General features: G+C 35.2%; 1 protein-coding gene across 1 annotated transcript in view; it reads left to right on the top strand.

Annotated features, from left to right (window-relative positions):
- Positions 1-12,643, top strand: part of IQUB (IQ motif and ubiquitin domain containing) — a 70,834-nt gene extending 58,191 nt beyond the window's left edge. Inside the window, exons 10-12 of the mRNA XM_049779376.1 lie at positions 1,132-1,380; positions 7,860-8,045; positions 12,458-12,643. Coding sequence (XP_049635333.1) covers positions 1,132-1,380; positions 7,860-8,045; positions 12,458-12,643 — 621 coding nt within the window. The remainder of the gene's footprint in view (positions 1-1,131; positions 1,381-7,859; positions 8,046-12,457) is intronic.
- Positions 12,644-16,168: the final 3,525 nt, after the last annotated feature.

The raw sequence follows: 16,168 nt of genomic DNA, 5'->3' as shown, positions 1-16,168 counted from the left end.
ATATTTCAGCCTGTAATTTTACAAGGGAGACATAAGCCAAATAATATGAAGGGAATGTAATGTCGATACCATGACATTAATCTCAGAAATATGCCAGTGATGTACATAGGAGCAAAACATCAGCAATGGGTCTCCTGATCAAACATTTGTTGGGTTTATCAGTTCTCTGCTCCAGGAAAATTACATTTGGTGGGCCTACTGAATTCCCTCTTAATGAAGATGCCTATGCACAGTCCAACATACTTCGCTCACTCACTACCATTCCCATGATAGTAGTTAGTGAAGTCATTTCTCTACTGCACTCACCACTCTTTCTGGTAAGCTTCATATTGTGATTGGTCCTTCCAGCCCTCATTTCTATTGTCTCTGGGTGTTATTACTATGATGACTTATTTTTCTTAAATCCCATAGATGAGTGAGACTGTGTATCTCTTTTCCTCTGACTTATTTTACTCAGCATAATAGTTTCCATGTCCATTCATGTATAGGGAAATTTCATGACTTCATTTTTCTTGACATAAAATGTATTCCATTGTGCTTATGTACCACAGTTTCTTTAGCCAGTCATCTGTTGTGGGCATCTGGGTTGTGTTCAGATTCTGGCTATTGTGAATAGCACTGCAATGAATATAGAGATGTGCAGAAGGCAATTCTGCATTGTGTTTTTAGTTCCTAGAATATATCCCTAAAAGTGGTATAGCTGGATATTATGGGAGCTCAATTTCCAGGTTTTTGAGGATTCTCCATATTGGTTTCCATAGAGGCTGAACTAGATGGCATCCCACCAACAGTAAATGAAGTTCCTTTCTCTCCACATCCCACCAGCATGGATTTTTCATGTTCTTTGTGATGTATTCCATTTATAACTCAGTCACTATCAACATTTTTAGTTGATTCTTCCACATATATCTGAAGGTTGAATAATATCAATTTAATTTTCTCAAATGGTAAATGAATAATTTCTGAAAGTTGACTTTTATATAGAGTAGGTGTTTAAAGGAGGAAAATAATTGCTTTAAAAGTTAACTGATCTTTTGCCCTTTATTTTTAGCTGTTAATCTCTAGTAGTTAGTTAGTATTTGGACAAACTGTATCTTTCAGTTTTTCTTCCTTTTCCCCTTCAACATTTAGGTCCCACCAGAACCGATGCAATTTTATAAGAAGATTTACTTTTGCAACAGTTGCCACCTCTATTTGCCTTCCACGGACTTTCCTATATCTTCTACTTCACATCACATAAACCGATGTCATAAATGCATTAACCTTGAAAATGAGAGTCTAAAACGAGAATCATTTTTGAAGTATAAATGTTTACTTAAACGGCTCTACTATTCAGAAGCCAGTTATGATGACGATTCTAAAATTGCTTTTCTGATGCAGGTATGGTGGTCAGTAGGAGTTGACAGTCATTGAATAAAATTTCTCTCTGTCAAGAGGGATGTTTTCACAGAGATCGGACTGCTGGAAGTGCACTTGAACATTTTTTTTTTTTGCATGGGAAAAGTGCTCTTGAATTTTATATGGCAATATGGTCTTGACATTTAATAATGAGCTATGGTGTGTGTATGTACTGGTGAATAAAACTTCATAAGATGAAAGAATTCAGTAATTAGGGTCACACAATGGTAAAGTATAAAGAACTGAATTGCAATAAAAATAGTAAATACATTCAGTATTATGGTGGGAAGTATTGTTGAGTACCATGTAAGAACTAAAAATTTTTTGCACAACTGGCTGTATACAGGAGTTACTCCTGGCTCTGTTCTCAAAAATCACTCCTGGTAAGCCCAGGGCACCACATAGGATGCTGGGGATCAAACCTGGGTAGGCCTTGTGCAATGCAAATGCCCTTTCCACTCTACTATCACTCCAGTCCCTAAACACTTTTTTTAAATGCAATGAAAGCTAGATAAAGTTTCCTTGAATAAGTGACTTTATGTATAGTGTGGTAAGTTTGAGCGTAGGCAGCTGTTAGGTGGGGAATCAAGTCAAATTGGAAGATGAACCTTCTTAGATTCTTTAACAGAAGACAACAAAAGATCACATCTACAGTACTTAAAGAAACGTCACAGTGTGCCACTGCATTTATTACCATGTGCAATGTATGTTTATTATATCCTGGTTTAACTTCTATTTTCCTTACCAGGAAAATAAATATATGCTCTATATTTGCAAGTCCTTTTTTTTTCTGGTTTTTCGGGCCACACCCATTTGATGCTCATAGATTACTCCTGGCTAAGTGCTCAGAAATTGCCCCTGGCTTGGGGGGACCATATGAGATGCTGAGGAATCAAACCACGGTCCTTCCTTGGCTAGCGCTTGCAAGGCAGACACCTTGCCTCTAGCACCACCTCGCTGGCCCCTATTTGCAAGTTCTTGATTAACACAATTACTTGAGAATTATCCAGGAGAATGAACTTCATTACTTCTTTTCAAACATTGCTAGGAATAGAGTAAAATTGAAGGGACACGCGTTTTAGTAGGAAGACTCGGGGTTTTTCAGAATTGAGCAGTCATTTGGTGGCACTTTGGGATCAAATTATAGCTGTGCTACTAGATTGGGCACATGTTGAAAAGTATGCTTCTGATATTGAAAACCGATCAGGTCTCAGTTTTCTTTACTATTTGTTGTTTCCTTACTATATGAAACCAAAAAAATTTGAGTCTTTCATAAGACTTACCAGTTTTAAGAACATTTAAGGAACTAGTGAGTTAGTACAGCAGGTTGAGCACTTGTCTTGCTTTAACTGATCTGTAGTCTAGCATTATTAACAAAATGAATGTCCAGTAATTCCTCTGTAATAGGGATAATTTTGATGAATCGTTCAGCAATATTTTTGGAATTATTAACGTCAATGCTTAAACTTTCTTATGAACTAGTAAAACTGTGCATAAGATGAATAAATGAATTTGAAGTGCTGGGATATAAAGTAAAAAGAAAGCCAAATCACAAAAAATAAAAAGGAGCAATTTATTCTGCAAGTTTGATTTTTATTATTTTTCTTTTTTCAGTTTTTAATTAATAATTTTTTATTGAATCACTGTGAGAAGGTTACAAAGTTACTCACAAAGTTGCTTATGATCAAGTTGCATTTGTATAATATTCCAACACCTATTCCTTCATCAATACATATTTCCCTCCAATATTCCTGGTTGCCCTGCCCTCCCTACCACCTCCCTACCCCGCCTCTAGGGCAGATATTCTTCCCTCTCTCTTTATCTGATCCTTTTAGTCACTGTGGTTTGCAATATTATTACTGACAGGGTATTATGCTTATCACTTTATTTCCTTTTAGTTTTGATTCTTGTCAAGAGCAATTATTTTCAACTATCACTGTCACAGTAGTTCCTCCCCTACATTAATTGCACTCCCCTGCTTTTTTTTTTTTTTTTTTTTTTTGGTTTTTGGGCCACACCCGGCGGTGCTCAGGGGCTACTCCTGGCTGTCTGCTCAGAAATAGCTCCAGGAAGGCACGGGGGACCATATGGGACACCGGGATTCAAACCAACCACCTTAGGTCCTGGATTGGCTGCTTGCAAGGCAAACACCGCTGTGCTATCTCTCCCGGCCCTCCCCTGCTCTTTTTTCTTTTCTTTTTTCCACTTATGGGTACTCGGGTTACTCCCAGGATCAAACCTGGGTCTGCTGCGTGTAAAGCAAATGCCCTACCCCCTGTGCTATCACTCCAGCCCTTTCCCTGCTCTTTGAGGCAAGCTTTTAACCATGGATTAATCCTTCTGGCCCTCGTCTCTATGGATTTAAGAGGAACAATATAAGAATCATAAGCATTTCAGAGGTCCAGAAATATAATCCCTATGAATAAGTAATAGTCAAAGATATCATTGCTGAGAAGTTCCCAGACTGGAGAGAATAGTCATAAATATTTTTATGTGTAATTTATACAGATACTTGTAACCTAATGGTATACATAATTTATACACTTTTTGTAGAGATTTTAAGAATGACAGGTTAAAACATGGTCAATTTCCTAGAGGTTTATTATACATAACACTTGACATTTATATGCAACTAGCTACTTCATTCTCTTTAATATAGCTGTGAAATTATTCATATAATTGATGCAACTAAATTAAAAGCAATGGGATCCAAGTCCATTTTAAATGTTAGTAGAAATATATGAAACATTAAACTTTTAAATTCTATTGATTGATTTTTTTTCCAGAGCAGCTTTTATAGCACTGTCTATATTTTTGTAGCATTTAGTAAGAAATAGATCATGCAAATTGAGATTAATATGCTGAATTACCTGTTTCTGAAAAACTTTTTGATAAATTTCTGTTTTTGTTGTTTTGTTTTTGGACCACACTCCATAGTGTGAACCTCTTGAATCTGCTCAGGGATCACATTTGTTAGGACTCTAGAACCATATGTGATACCATATGCAAGGAAGCACCCTACCTTCCTCACTGATGTTATTGACCATCATTATTTACACTTTGGTAAACAGTGTAGGTTTATTTTTTATACACAAGATTCTTCTCTTCCTACCCATTCCTTTGAAATAATGATTCTCTTCTTTTTATTCTTAACTTTGTAGAGCTTTCCTCTTGGAAAGTTTTAAGTTTATATATGCAAACCTTATAATATGTTCAAATGTTCAAGAGAAAAAAACTTCAAATAATTTAGCTAAAACGCTAAATGCCTTAAATTTTAAAAAAGTTTTAAGTAGCTTATTTTCTCTATTTTTTCTTTTTTTTTTAAATTTATTTTGACCAAAGTGGATTACAAATCTTTCACAGTAATTTTTTAGGTACATAGTGACATTGAATCAGGGGCATTCCCACCATCAATGTTGTCCTCCCTCCACCCCTGTTCCCAGCATGCATCCCATATCCCTCTCCTCTACCCACCGGGTTGCTAGTATAAGTGGTCCCCTCTGTGTCTAACATGTTCTAGATTGGATGTCGATTCTGTTGTCATTGACTTTGGATTTGGTGTTTAAGTCTGATCATTTTTTAATTTTTAATGTTCATATGACTGTCTGGTCTTGGAACCCTCCATTATTTCCCCTCAATTTGTGAGGCGGAACAGGGGATGGGAGGAGGGAATTGGGAGACATTGGTGGTAGAAAGGTTGCATTGGTGAAGGGGGATGTTCTTTTTTTTTTATAACTAAAACCCAACTACAAACATGTTTGTAATCATTGTGCTTAAATAAAGATATAATTTTAAAAAATGGGCTGGACCAATAGCACAGTTGGTAGGGCATTTGCTTTGTATATGGCTGACCTGGGTTCAATCCTCAAATTATGTGGTTCTGTTTGAAGGAAAGAAAAAAAAATAAAATGGGGCAAAAATCAAACAAGCAAAAAATGGGAGGAGTCCTTCTAGAGGCTATAAATATCAATTTAAGAGAAGAAAGGGAAAAAGGAAGAAACATAACAATAGTACTAAAAACATTTAAAAAATAAAACAAAATACTTGAAAAGCACCACAGCAATAAAGATACCAACCACACAATAACCACAATTTTGGGGGAAAAAAAAAAGAAAGAAAATCCCTGGAAAAAATACAAGCAACATACAACAACAATAACAACCCCCCCTCCCAAAGTTAATTTGTGCTTCTCTCTCTTTTTTTTTTTTTTTCTTGCATAGGCATAGTATACATTGGGGGAAATTAGAAAGGGAATTCCCATGGCCTAAGAGATACAGGGTTTCTCTGCCCTTCAAGCATACTGTCATGGGAATAACTACAAGCTCCATACATGTTCTTCTACTCTCCCTTTGGTCCTTTGGTGGTGTCTGGAACTTTCTGCTCCATCGTGGATGATAAAATCCTGCCTATGTAGCTAGAGATCTTGATATTTTCACAGGACAAAGAATAGAGCCTAGGATGGAGCCTTTCTTATGGTTCTAGGAGTTCTGTTCCATCATTGTTGTTTTAATCAGTCCTCTGTAATTGGTGGTCTTGGTTTTTTTCCCCGATTCTAGGATGAAGCATACGATAGAGTTTTATGTTTCTAGAAGATCTGCTTGGTTGCAGTTGTCTCAGTCATACCTCTGGAATTAGAGATCTTGGTGGTTGTACAGATCATAGGCCAAGGCCTAGACCAGGGTCTTTTTTTATTGGCCCCAGGATAAATTCTGCCCAGTCATGGTTATTAGAGTCAGTCTTCTGTAGATATTCAAGTTAGCTTTTGTACCAATCAAAGAATGATATGTCTTCTGAATTCATTTTATCTTTAGGAGGTGAGGTAAGACAACCTGCTCTTAGTCCAAGTTGTTGCCATTTCCTCATTATGAGGATGTCATATCAAAACCGGCACATGTTTATGTCAGAACAGTATTAATAATGTCCCAGGGGGAGTTGGGTTCCTGGAAGTATTGCGGAGAACTGTGTCAGTTCTATGTCCGAGATATTTAGGGTTCTGGGTTGAACGGTCACTGTCTAATCACATGGAGTCTAAATTAGGACCACATGAAATATGTTCAAGGTGGGTGTGCCCCTGTATTGTAAAGTATATGAGTTTCTATTCCTAGTAGATAAGAGCTTGTTTCAATACATAAAATTTCCCCCTTTTTAGTATGCCTTTGCAAGAAGAAATGGTGGTATATTATATTAATGGTGCATTTAAGGGTGAGAGTGTCAGGCTCCATCATCTCTGTGCTTTGATTTGACCTGAGCTATTATCCTTGGCAAGACTTTTTCTTGTAGGTTTTTGTATTAAGCAGAACCAAAACAGGTGAAGTTAAGGAAGAAGACAAAACAAAAACAAGATAATATTATATATGTATATACTCACATATATATAAAGGAAAAAATAAATAAAAATAATTAAAAATATTAAGGGAACAAACTGATGCAGGAGACTACCTTACATTTGGTAATAAATAGGTTAAGAGGTAGTATTATATAGGTCTTAATCTTATAAAGGAACTATAGGCTTTCCCATTTTCTTTTGAATTTTTCTTGTGAGGGTGGAATCCAGAGCACACCCTGGACTTGTTGAGATGGAGAAATGATTTGTGGCAGAAAGGGCTCGGGTAGAGTTCTTGCACTCGGTAACCTTCTGGAGCTGAGTTTGGTATCAAACAACAGTCCACTTTTGAGGGGGTGGTGAGAAGGAGAGCCACAGAGCATGAGTCAGCAGGGGTATTAGCTGTAGATTTTTTCTGGGGGAATGAGATGTGGGGCTGGGTGGGTGTCCATTCGCTTGTGAGCTGGGTGATGGCTTATTGGGGCAGGAGGTCGGTTAAGAACTGAGGGTAAAAAGCATTAATAAGGCAAAGTCTATGATTGTATCATTTCTAACTGCTGTGTAGTATTCCATTGTGTATAAATACCACATCTTCATGATCCACTCATCTATTGTTGGACATCGAGGCTGGTTCCAAATCTTGGCTATTGTGCTGCAATAAATAATGGAGTGCACACAATTTTAAAAAGTTTCAAGTAGCTTATTTCCTCTATTTTTTCCTTTTTGACTAAAATACCAGCCTTTTAGATAAAACTCAAAAGCTAAAACTTTATTAAATATTAATTTTATTATTTATAGAGGGGAATAAAATGACTTATTCTGATAGTAGATATTTTGAATATACCCAATAACATATAAATATAAGCTGAAAAAAAAAGAAGAATATATAACTTCCTCTAAGTGAAAGAAGCATTTAGGACTCTGGGGCTGTAAGTGTAGAGTTTTGCTTAAAAGAAAATTCTACCAAAACCAAAAGTAAAACCAAATACAAAAAACCTACCAGCCACTGTAAATTTATTAATAATTGTTTCTATTTCAAAATGGTACTCAATATAATTTGCTACTTAATAATATAACTATCTTAGAGATATTTTAATATTTAGAATATATTGTTTTTGACATTTGTTTTGACATATAGCTACCTGATATTCAGTATCTGATAGAGAACATCTGGTCATCACAGTCAATTCTCAGCTCCTGTACTGAAATCAATGAAATGGTCATGGTCAGATGGGACAAGTCCATGGAGTGGTCTCCCTGGAATTGCATTCTTCTTACTAAACATGAAAGCATTGCTCATCTCAAGCTAAAAAATATTGAAGAGGTAAGAATTAAGTTTAGCTGTATTTGGAAAAAAAAATTTTTGGCATTATTGATAATTGTATTACTTTTCAATATAGTCCATTCATAATCTAAATTCTTCAATAGGATTAAGAAATAGGATCCATATTAACAAAATATGTGGATGGTATATGACAGAGATTAAAACTAAAAGGTTGTTAAGACATATGATAAAATATCATAGGTTTCTGAACATGATGTATTCATTCCTGATAATTCTTTAGTTCACTTTATTTTTATAGTAAGCTCCATGAATATAGAAATTTTGCTTAGTTTCTTAGTTTAATCAGGCCTAAGTTTCTTATACCTACAAAAGTACCTGTTACAAATAAGGGCTTTATAATTACTTATGGAGGAGCCACTTACCTGTTGGTAAGCAGGTATGATGCTTACCTTGCATACAATCACCTGGGTCATCATATCAACATATATATGTATGTATGTATATTCATACATATGTATGTATACATATGTGTACATATATGTATGTGTATATGTATATATGTATATGTATATATATGTATATATAAACAATCATATAGGTCTTTCATACTCAGCCAAGAGTAAACACTGGGCACAGAGAAAGAAGTAATCTCTGAATACCACTACTGTATTTGCTGGCGTAAAGGCAACCCATGAAAAACTTCCTAAAAGTCTTTTATTTTTCTTAAAACCCATAGATGAGTGAGACTATTCTGCATCTCTCTCTCCCTCTGACTTATTTCACTCAGCATGATAGAATCCATGTACATCATTGTATAGGAAAATTTCATTACTTCATCTCTCCTGACGGCTGCATAATATTCCATTATGTATATGTACCACATTTTCTTTATCCATTTGTCTATTGAAGGGCATCTTGGTTGTTTCCAGAGCCTGGCTATTGTGAATAGTTCTGCAATAAATATAGGTGTGAGGAAGGGGTTTTTGTATTGTATTCTTGTGTTCCTAGGGTATATCCCTAGAAGTGGAATAGCTGGGTCGAATGCTGAGACAATGAGAGGAGGGCTGGAACTTTCAGCTCACTTCATGAAGCTCACCACAAAGAGTGGTGAGTGCAGTTATAGAAATAACTACACTGAGAACTACCATAACCATGTGAATGAATGAGGGAACTGGAAAGCCTGTCTAGAGTACAGATGGGGGTGGGGTGGGGTGGGGTGGAGGGATATTTGGGACCCTGGTGGTGGGAATGTTGCACTGGTGAAGGGGTTACATGACTGAAACCTAATCACAATCATATTTGTAATCAAGATCTTAAATAAAGATATTATAAATAAGAAAATTTTCAAATTGCTAAATGTCTTATAAAGTTTCATAAATAGAACTGATTGGAGCAAAAATCATTAAGCCTAAGGGTGAAGGTATGGGAAGCATACTGGGAATTATGGTGGGGGGTCAATAGCAATGGTGGGAATGGTCCTAATTCACTGTCACTATGATGTAAATACAACTGTGAAAGATTTGTAATTCACATTGTTCTCAATAAAAAAAATTAAAAAAAAAAAGAAAAAAGAAAAACTTCCTAAGTCTTAAAAATAAGTTACTTCTTAAAAGTAAGAGGGGTGCGATCACTCGTCCCTGAAGCTGGAACAAGTATCAGCATGCCTTATACCAGCATATAATATGACTCCCGACTTTTAGGAAGTTTTTCATAGGTTGAAGGATCATTTTATACACCGGCAAATATAGTAGGTGTGGCCTCCAAAACCAAAATAATAATTGTAATAATAACTTGGAAGGTAATATAAAACTTAGAATTGTCTTTTGGTAAATTGTTACCAAACTATGTAAAAAGGCACTAAATTCTCAGTTTTGGTGTAATTTATGCTTATCATTCACATTGATGGGATAAAGCTTGAAGGCTCTACTTACATTTGCTTCCAAATAGCTAAGAATGAGACAACACTACAGAACTTAGATGTCATTTAATTTCTAAGATGCAATCTACAAAACATTTTTATGAAGAGGAATGAAAAGTCCCTGAATTGTTCCTAATGAGTTATATTGACACTAAACACACCTAAGATCCTAAAATCTTAAGCCATTCTCTGCTTTTCATTAATTAAATTGCCATGAAAATTGCCGTGATATTTGGTAAAATAAATTACTTCAAAAAATTAGTCATTTTTATTAGTACTATTCCTTGTTTGCGTTTTTTTGCTAGTGAGGGGAGAGGTAAATCTATTTAAATTTTTAAGTTTTTCCAGTAATTGTATAGAAGCCAAGCTCAGAAAATCTTCACTCCAAGGATAGAAAGGTCAGCAAGTTAAAATTGTATTAAATATTATTTTTAGTAAACTGATCTGACTCATAAATATTTAATCATTGGGATTATAGTCAATACTAGCCTATCAGTTCATCTAGGACTCATTGAGGAATGAAAGTTCATTTCTCCGAAGCTGATTTCACTGCTTTTTCAATTAATCCACACAGCTAACTTTCTTTGTATATTTAATCAAACTACTGCAGTATCCAATTAAATGTTTCATTCACATGCCTTTTTAATCTCAGGATGCTGATCTTTTTGAATCTCTGTAAATAGAGCTAAGGTCTCAACAAGCAAACAAAGAAAAGTCCCTATAAATGATTTTGAACTGGTATCCTATATCCTTTAGGTATTACTATTCAGTCTATTTAAAAAGGTTGTTTTGCAATAAACTGAAGCATATACAGAATTTTCTTAAGGTACACAGATATTTCCTTTCTCAGTAAATTACAAAAATATATGTTCAAAAGTTCAAATAATTTTGAATCACTATACTCATGATAAAAATGATAGGGAAAACATGAAAAAAGCTTTGAACTTAAATGAGGCATATGAATTTTTCATAGTGTACAGACTGACCAAAGTAGGAATAATGGGGAACTTGAGTTAAGAAATGACCAGTATGGCCTTTGTTCTGTGAGTTACAATCAGTCGGGCATTAAGATGTCATCTGCTTCATGCAATTTTATAAAAGTTAGCCAATATTTGTGATATTTTTAAAAATAGTTGATTATATTTATAAAGAAATATTTATTATTTCAAGAAGAATTTACATTCATGTGTGATGAAATATGCTTGGTTAAAAACAAGGTAAAATAATGAATATAAATTTTTTTTTACAATATTCTGATTTTGTATCACACCAGGTAATGCTCAGGTTTAACCTGCTGGACTGTATCTCCAGTTCTGCTGTTTCTTAACTTGTCCTATTTACAACCAAAGACTAGGAAAAAGGGTTGAATATATATGACAAAATGCAAAAGAGGTTTCTACTTAAGAACTTAGGCCTCAAAATATAAATGAAAGGGAAAAGTTGGCAGTTAGCAATCTTCCACTCTCATTTGAAAATAGGTTATTATACAATGTGGCAATTCACATGATGATGAGTCCAAAGTATTTTTGGAGCTATGGAGAGACTAAAAATCTGAAAGCTAATTAAGGAGAAAAAGAAGAGGAAGTGGGGGAGGGATTAAGGGAGTGGAAAGGGAAGGAGAGAGGGAGGGAAAGATGGAGGGAGGGAAAGATGGAGGGAGGGAGGGAGGGAAGAAGAAAGGAAGGGAGGGAGGTAGGAAGGGAAGGGAAGGGGAGGGGAGGGAAGAAGAGGGAAGGGGAAGGAAGGAAGAAGGAAGGAAGGAAGAAAGGATATATTTCTGTTTAGAAGTTTACATCATGAACAACATGAACAAGTTTACATCACAACATTACCTCTGGAGAAATGAAGGGAAATAAAAGTTTTAGAAAAATAGTTCAAGTTGGTTATTTTATCACTGTTGAAGTAGATTTAAAAAGAGAGCCTGGGTGACAAGAACATTTATTCAAAAATATCAGTGTAACTTGTGGTGTGAAAAGGCACACAAATGGAAAATACCCAGTTTAAATCTTTAAGCAATTTTTCTTATAATGTAACAGAATCTCTAACAAAAAGTAAAATCAAAGACAAAATAAAACACTGCAATTGAATTACACAGAAGTACTTAGAAATATTGAATAACGGGTAAGTTTGGATTCTGAAAGGTTACAGGGAAAATTAGATTAAGCATCTGTTAAAAATTTAAAAGATCAGGGGCCTGAGCGGTTGCACAGAGGTATGGCGTTTGCCTTGCACACTAGTGACCTAGGACGGACCATGGTTCGGTCCCCTGGGGTCTCATATGGTCCTTCAACCCAAGAGCAATTCATGAGCTCATAGCCAGGAGTACCCCCTGAGCATCACCGGGTGTGGCCCAAAAACCCAAACCAAAAAAATTAAAAAAAAATTAGAAGATCACTAAAAAGTGATAGAAAAAAATGTGAAAAAATTTATTCCTGCAAGAATGGAAAAGCAATGGCAATAAATCAGGAAAGTTCTTTTACCAAGCAAAAATATTGCTGCCATTTAATATCATTTTACTTTCTTTTCTTTTCAGGGATATAGACCTTTGTTTATTCACAAGGTCAAACACAAACATATCCTAGCTATAAACTACTTTTCTCAAGTTCCAGCCCTGGCTTCATTTATACTGAAGGATGAAGAAGTCAAAGATATTAGAAGCAAATATAAAAAGAATTCGAAACCTACCATTTTAGAGGCCAAAGAACTTAAAAGTGCTTAGAAGATCTGCAAGTATTAATTTCAAGATCAGCATTTTTGTCCAACACCAATATAATGTTGAAGATAACATTAGAATATTATCTTTTATTAATTGTTTTTTGTTTTCCATGATATCATAATACATGATAGAGAACATCTGTATATAAATACATTATTGTTAAAAATTAGTATTGGAATAAATATGATTTTATTATGTAAATGAATGTATATTCATTTAATATATATTCATTTATATATTCATTAATGAATATATATTTGTTTTGGGGTCACACCCAGCGGCGCTCAGGGGTTACTCTGGCTCTTCGCTCAGAAGTCACTCCTGGTAGGCTCAGGGGACCATGGGATGCAGGGATTCAAACCGTGGTTCATCTCAGGTCAGCCTCATGAAAGGCAAATGCCTTACCGCTGTGGTATCTCTCTGGCCCCTTAAATTAATATTTTAAGGAGAAAAAAATGTATTTTCCATGTTTCTTATAAAAAAAATAGGGGAAGAGTCCCTCAGGGATTATGCAGGAGGTCCAGAGGCTCATTCAGGTTCTCTGCCACCCAGGCAAGAGGAGGGTCCATGTGTGGTTCTGAGTGAGAATGCGGTGCTGCTAAGGCCCTGTGGTGTATATGATTCCCTAGGCTCCCCGTGTGGTATTGGGGTGGGAAGGGTGGCTTCCTGAATTACATCTAGTGATGCTCAGGGATTGAATGGGTCATAAAAAAAATTTAGGATAGAACTTTAGTACAAAAGAAGGAAGAGACTGGAAATACAAGAGAAATAAGGGTAACCAAAGGATGTGAAAAAAATTGTCTGTAACCTCAGAGGAGGAAATACTGATTGGAGCACATTTGCTTCATAGTAACTGGAGACTTGTGTAGTGCAGCTGAGAGAGTCGAAATAAATATAGCAATTGACTTGTATGTCAACTGGCATAAATTAAGGGTTGACACCTTAATTGAGGACTGAAAAATAGGCTTAAAGTGTGGAAACAGCTCAATAGCAGAGAGAGCTTCAAAAATAAGTCCAAATATTCTGGTAAGTTATTTTCCTTTCTTCTGGCACTAATCTTCCTATTCAAGTCTCCAAAAATCCACAGCAGTAGTGACTGGAGATGTTTAGATAGAGAGCTTTAGTAATAGAAAAGTTAGATATACTAGACAGAAAATGCTAGTTGAGCAGAGAAGAGCCTTTGCCTTTGTAGACTCTTTGTTCATTTAGCTTTTAGCCTATTGAATACATTTCCTTTTAGCTGATAAAACCATAGAAAATGTTTCCTTCTGTCTTTTTTGTGAGTACTGCAATGTATGCTTAGAGGCTTCAACAATAAAGTTGTGTACCTCAATATTTAATGAAGCGATTGATGGAGAATTGTTATCACATATGTAAAAAATTAATTTTTGCTTCTATTTGTTTTTTTTCTGGACAACATCTGGAGATGGCCGGGGTACTTACTCCTACCACCCAGGAATCATTTATAGGAGGCCTTGGGACATCATATGTAGTGTATGATTGAACCTAAATAGTCTGTGTGTAAAGCAAGTGCCATACTGTGTAGTATCACTCCAGTCCCAGAATTAAGGGTTTTTTCTGGTTTTTTTTTTTTTTTTTTTTTTTTTTTGGTTACACCTGGCAGCGTTAAGGGCTTACTCCTGGCTCTACGTTCAGAAATTTCTCCTGGCAGGCCAGGAGAACCATATGGGATGCTGGGATTCGAACCACCAACCTTCTGCATGCAAGGCAAACATCTTACCTCCATGCTATCTCTCCAGCCCCAGAATTAAGGTTTTAAAGAGAACTTTCTCAAAAAGAAAAGATAATTTCACCTGTATACAGAATAAAAAGAAACAAAGCAAGGAACAATTCCCAATGGAAGAAACATTGAGATATTGTCAATAGAACTAGGATGGTGTTAAGGAGGATATAGGAAAAGGAATATTAGGATAACGTGGCAGGATCCTGGCACTGTTGGTTGTTGCAGTGTAACACCACTGTAAGCATAAAATACTAATATTTGAGATCTTGTAAAAACTAAAAGTTAGTTTAAAAAAAACAAAGGGAGCTTTCTGAGAAAAGAGAAAAAATATTCATTAAACAAATTTGTCACTTGATACTACTTTTTTTTTTTTTTTGGTTATTTTTTTTTTGTTGTTTTTGGGCCACACCCGGTAACGCTCAGGGGTTACTCCTGGCTATGTGCTCAGAAGTTGCTCCTGGCTTGGGGGACCATATGGGACACCGGGGGATCGAACCGCGGTCCGTCCAAGGCTAGCGCAGGCAAGGCAGGCACCTTACCTTTAGCGCCACCGCCCGGCCCCTGATACTACTTTTAATTGGGAAAGATATTGAGAAATGTATAATTGAGAAGTTATAAAACTTGAGACCATGAAAACCACTATCAATAGTTAATAAATATATATATATATATAATTAGTTATCACATCACACATTTTTATACTAATTAATGTTAGTTATTAATTTATTAGTATTCATAACTACTTTACTATATAGATTTACTAAAAATGTAAGTCTAGATTGAGTTATAAAGGAGAGGCAATTATTTATTTAGCTTTATGGGGCCTATCAAGCATTTAAGTACTAGGAAAATAAATACACATAGACCAAAACTACATACAACTTCTAAATTTCAAGGATACTGAAAATTATATACATCAAAATGTAGAGGAAATGTTAGCTACAAGAAAATGTAAGGACAAAAAGGTAACAGCATCATATATTTCTTTTTCTCAGCCCAATTACCAGCAGAAAAGGTAATTTTGAAGATTGCTTTAGAATTTTGACATTTAAAAAAATAAATGATCTAAGATATTTACAAATTCCAAGCACAGGTTTTATTTGTGAAGAAATACACAGAAAGACATTAGGTAGAAAGCTTAGTTTTCCATCCAAAGAAATACAATTTTGCAATCTGTATGATCTCAAAATAATGGAGAATAATACACAGGTATGACAGTGTACATGAGAAATGGGAGACACTAAATACCAGGATTTTCTTGATTTGGTCATCTTTTATGTGGTTATGAATCAGTACACCAAACAAAAGTAATTCTTCAAATATGAAGATTACAAAAAAAGAGTAATAATTTGAACTCATGAGGAAAATACCATATTTCAATAAAACATTTGTTTACTATGAGAGGGCTCCTAGGAAAAGCAGTAACCAATAAATAATGCTGGAAGAAAAATAGATTCTCAATACTTATCTTCAAAACTTAGAGGGTAACTGATTGGGAATGGAATACTGAACATTGTTAGAAAGAGAAATAGCATACTTGAACCATTTTGTGAAAGAAAGGGGTTTCTCTTCAATTTTAATGAAATTTATATAAGAAAAAGTTATAAATACATAAATTTTATTAAACTATAATTCACCTGTAAAGGGTATTGAACTGTGTATTTTATGACACATAACACAATAAAAAGATTTATATGATTAAAATATTGTTCGTCAAACTACCTATAAAGGAATAGAGAAATATTGCTAATATTGATATCAAGAGGGCCCGGAGTGGTGGTGCA

Source organism: Suncus etruscus, chromosome 1, assembly GCF_024139225.1.
Source record: "Suncus etruscus isolate mSunEtr1 chromosome 1, mSunEtr1.pri.cur, whole genome shotgun sequence".
Taxonomy (NCBI): domain Eukaryota; kingdom Metazoa; phylum Chordata; class Mammalia; order Eulipotyphla; family Soricidae; genus Suncus; species Suncus etruscus.
Note: the sequence above shows the minus strand (reverse complement) of the source record. Positions and strands in the feature narration are given on the sequence as shown.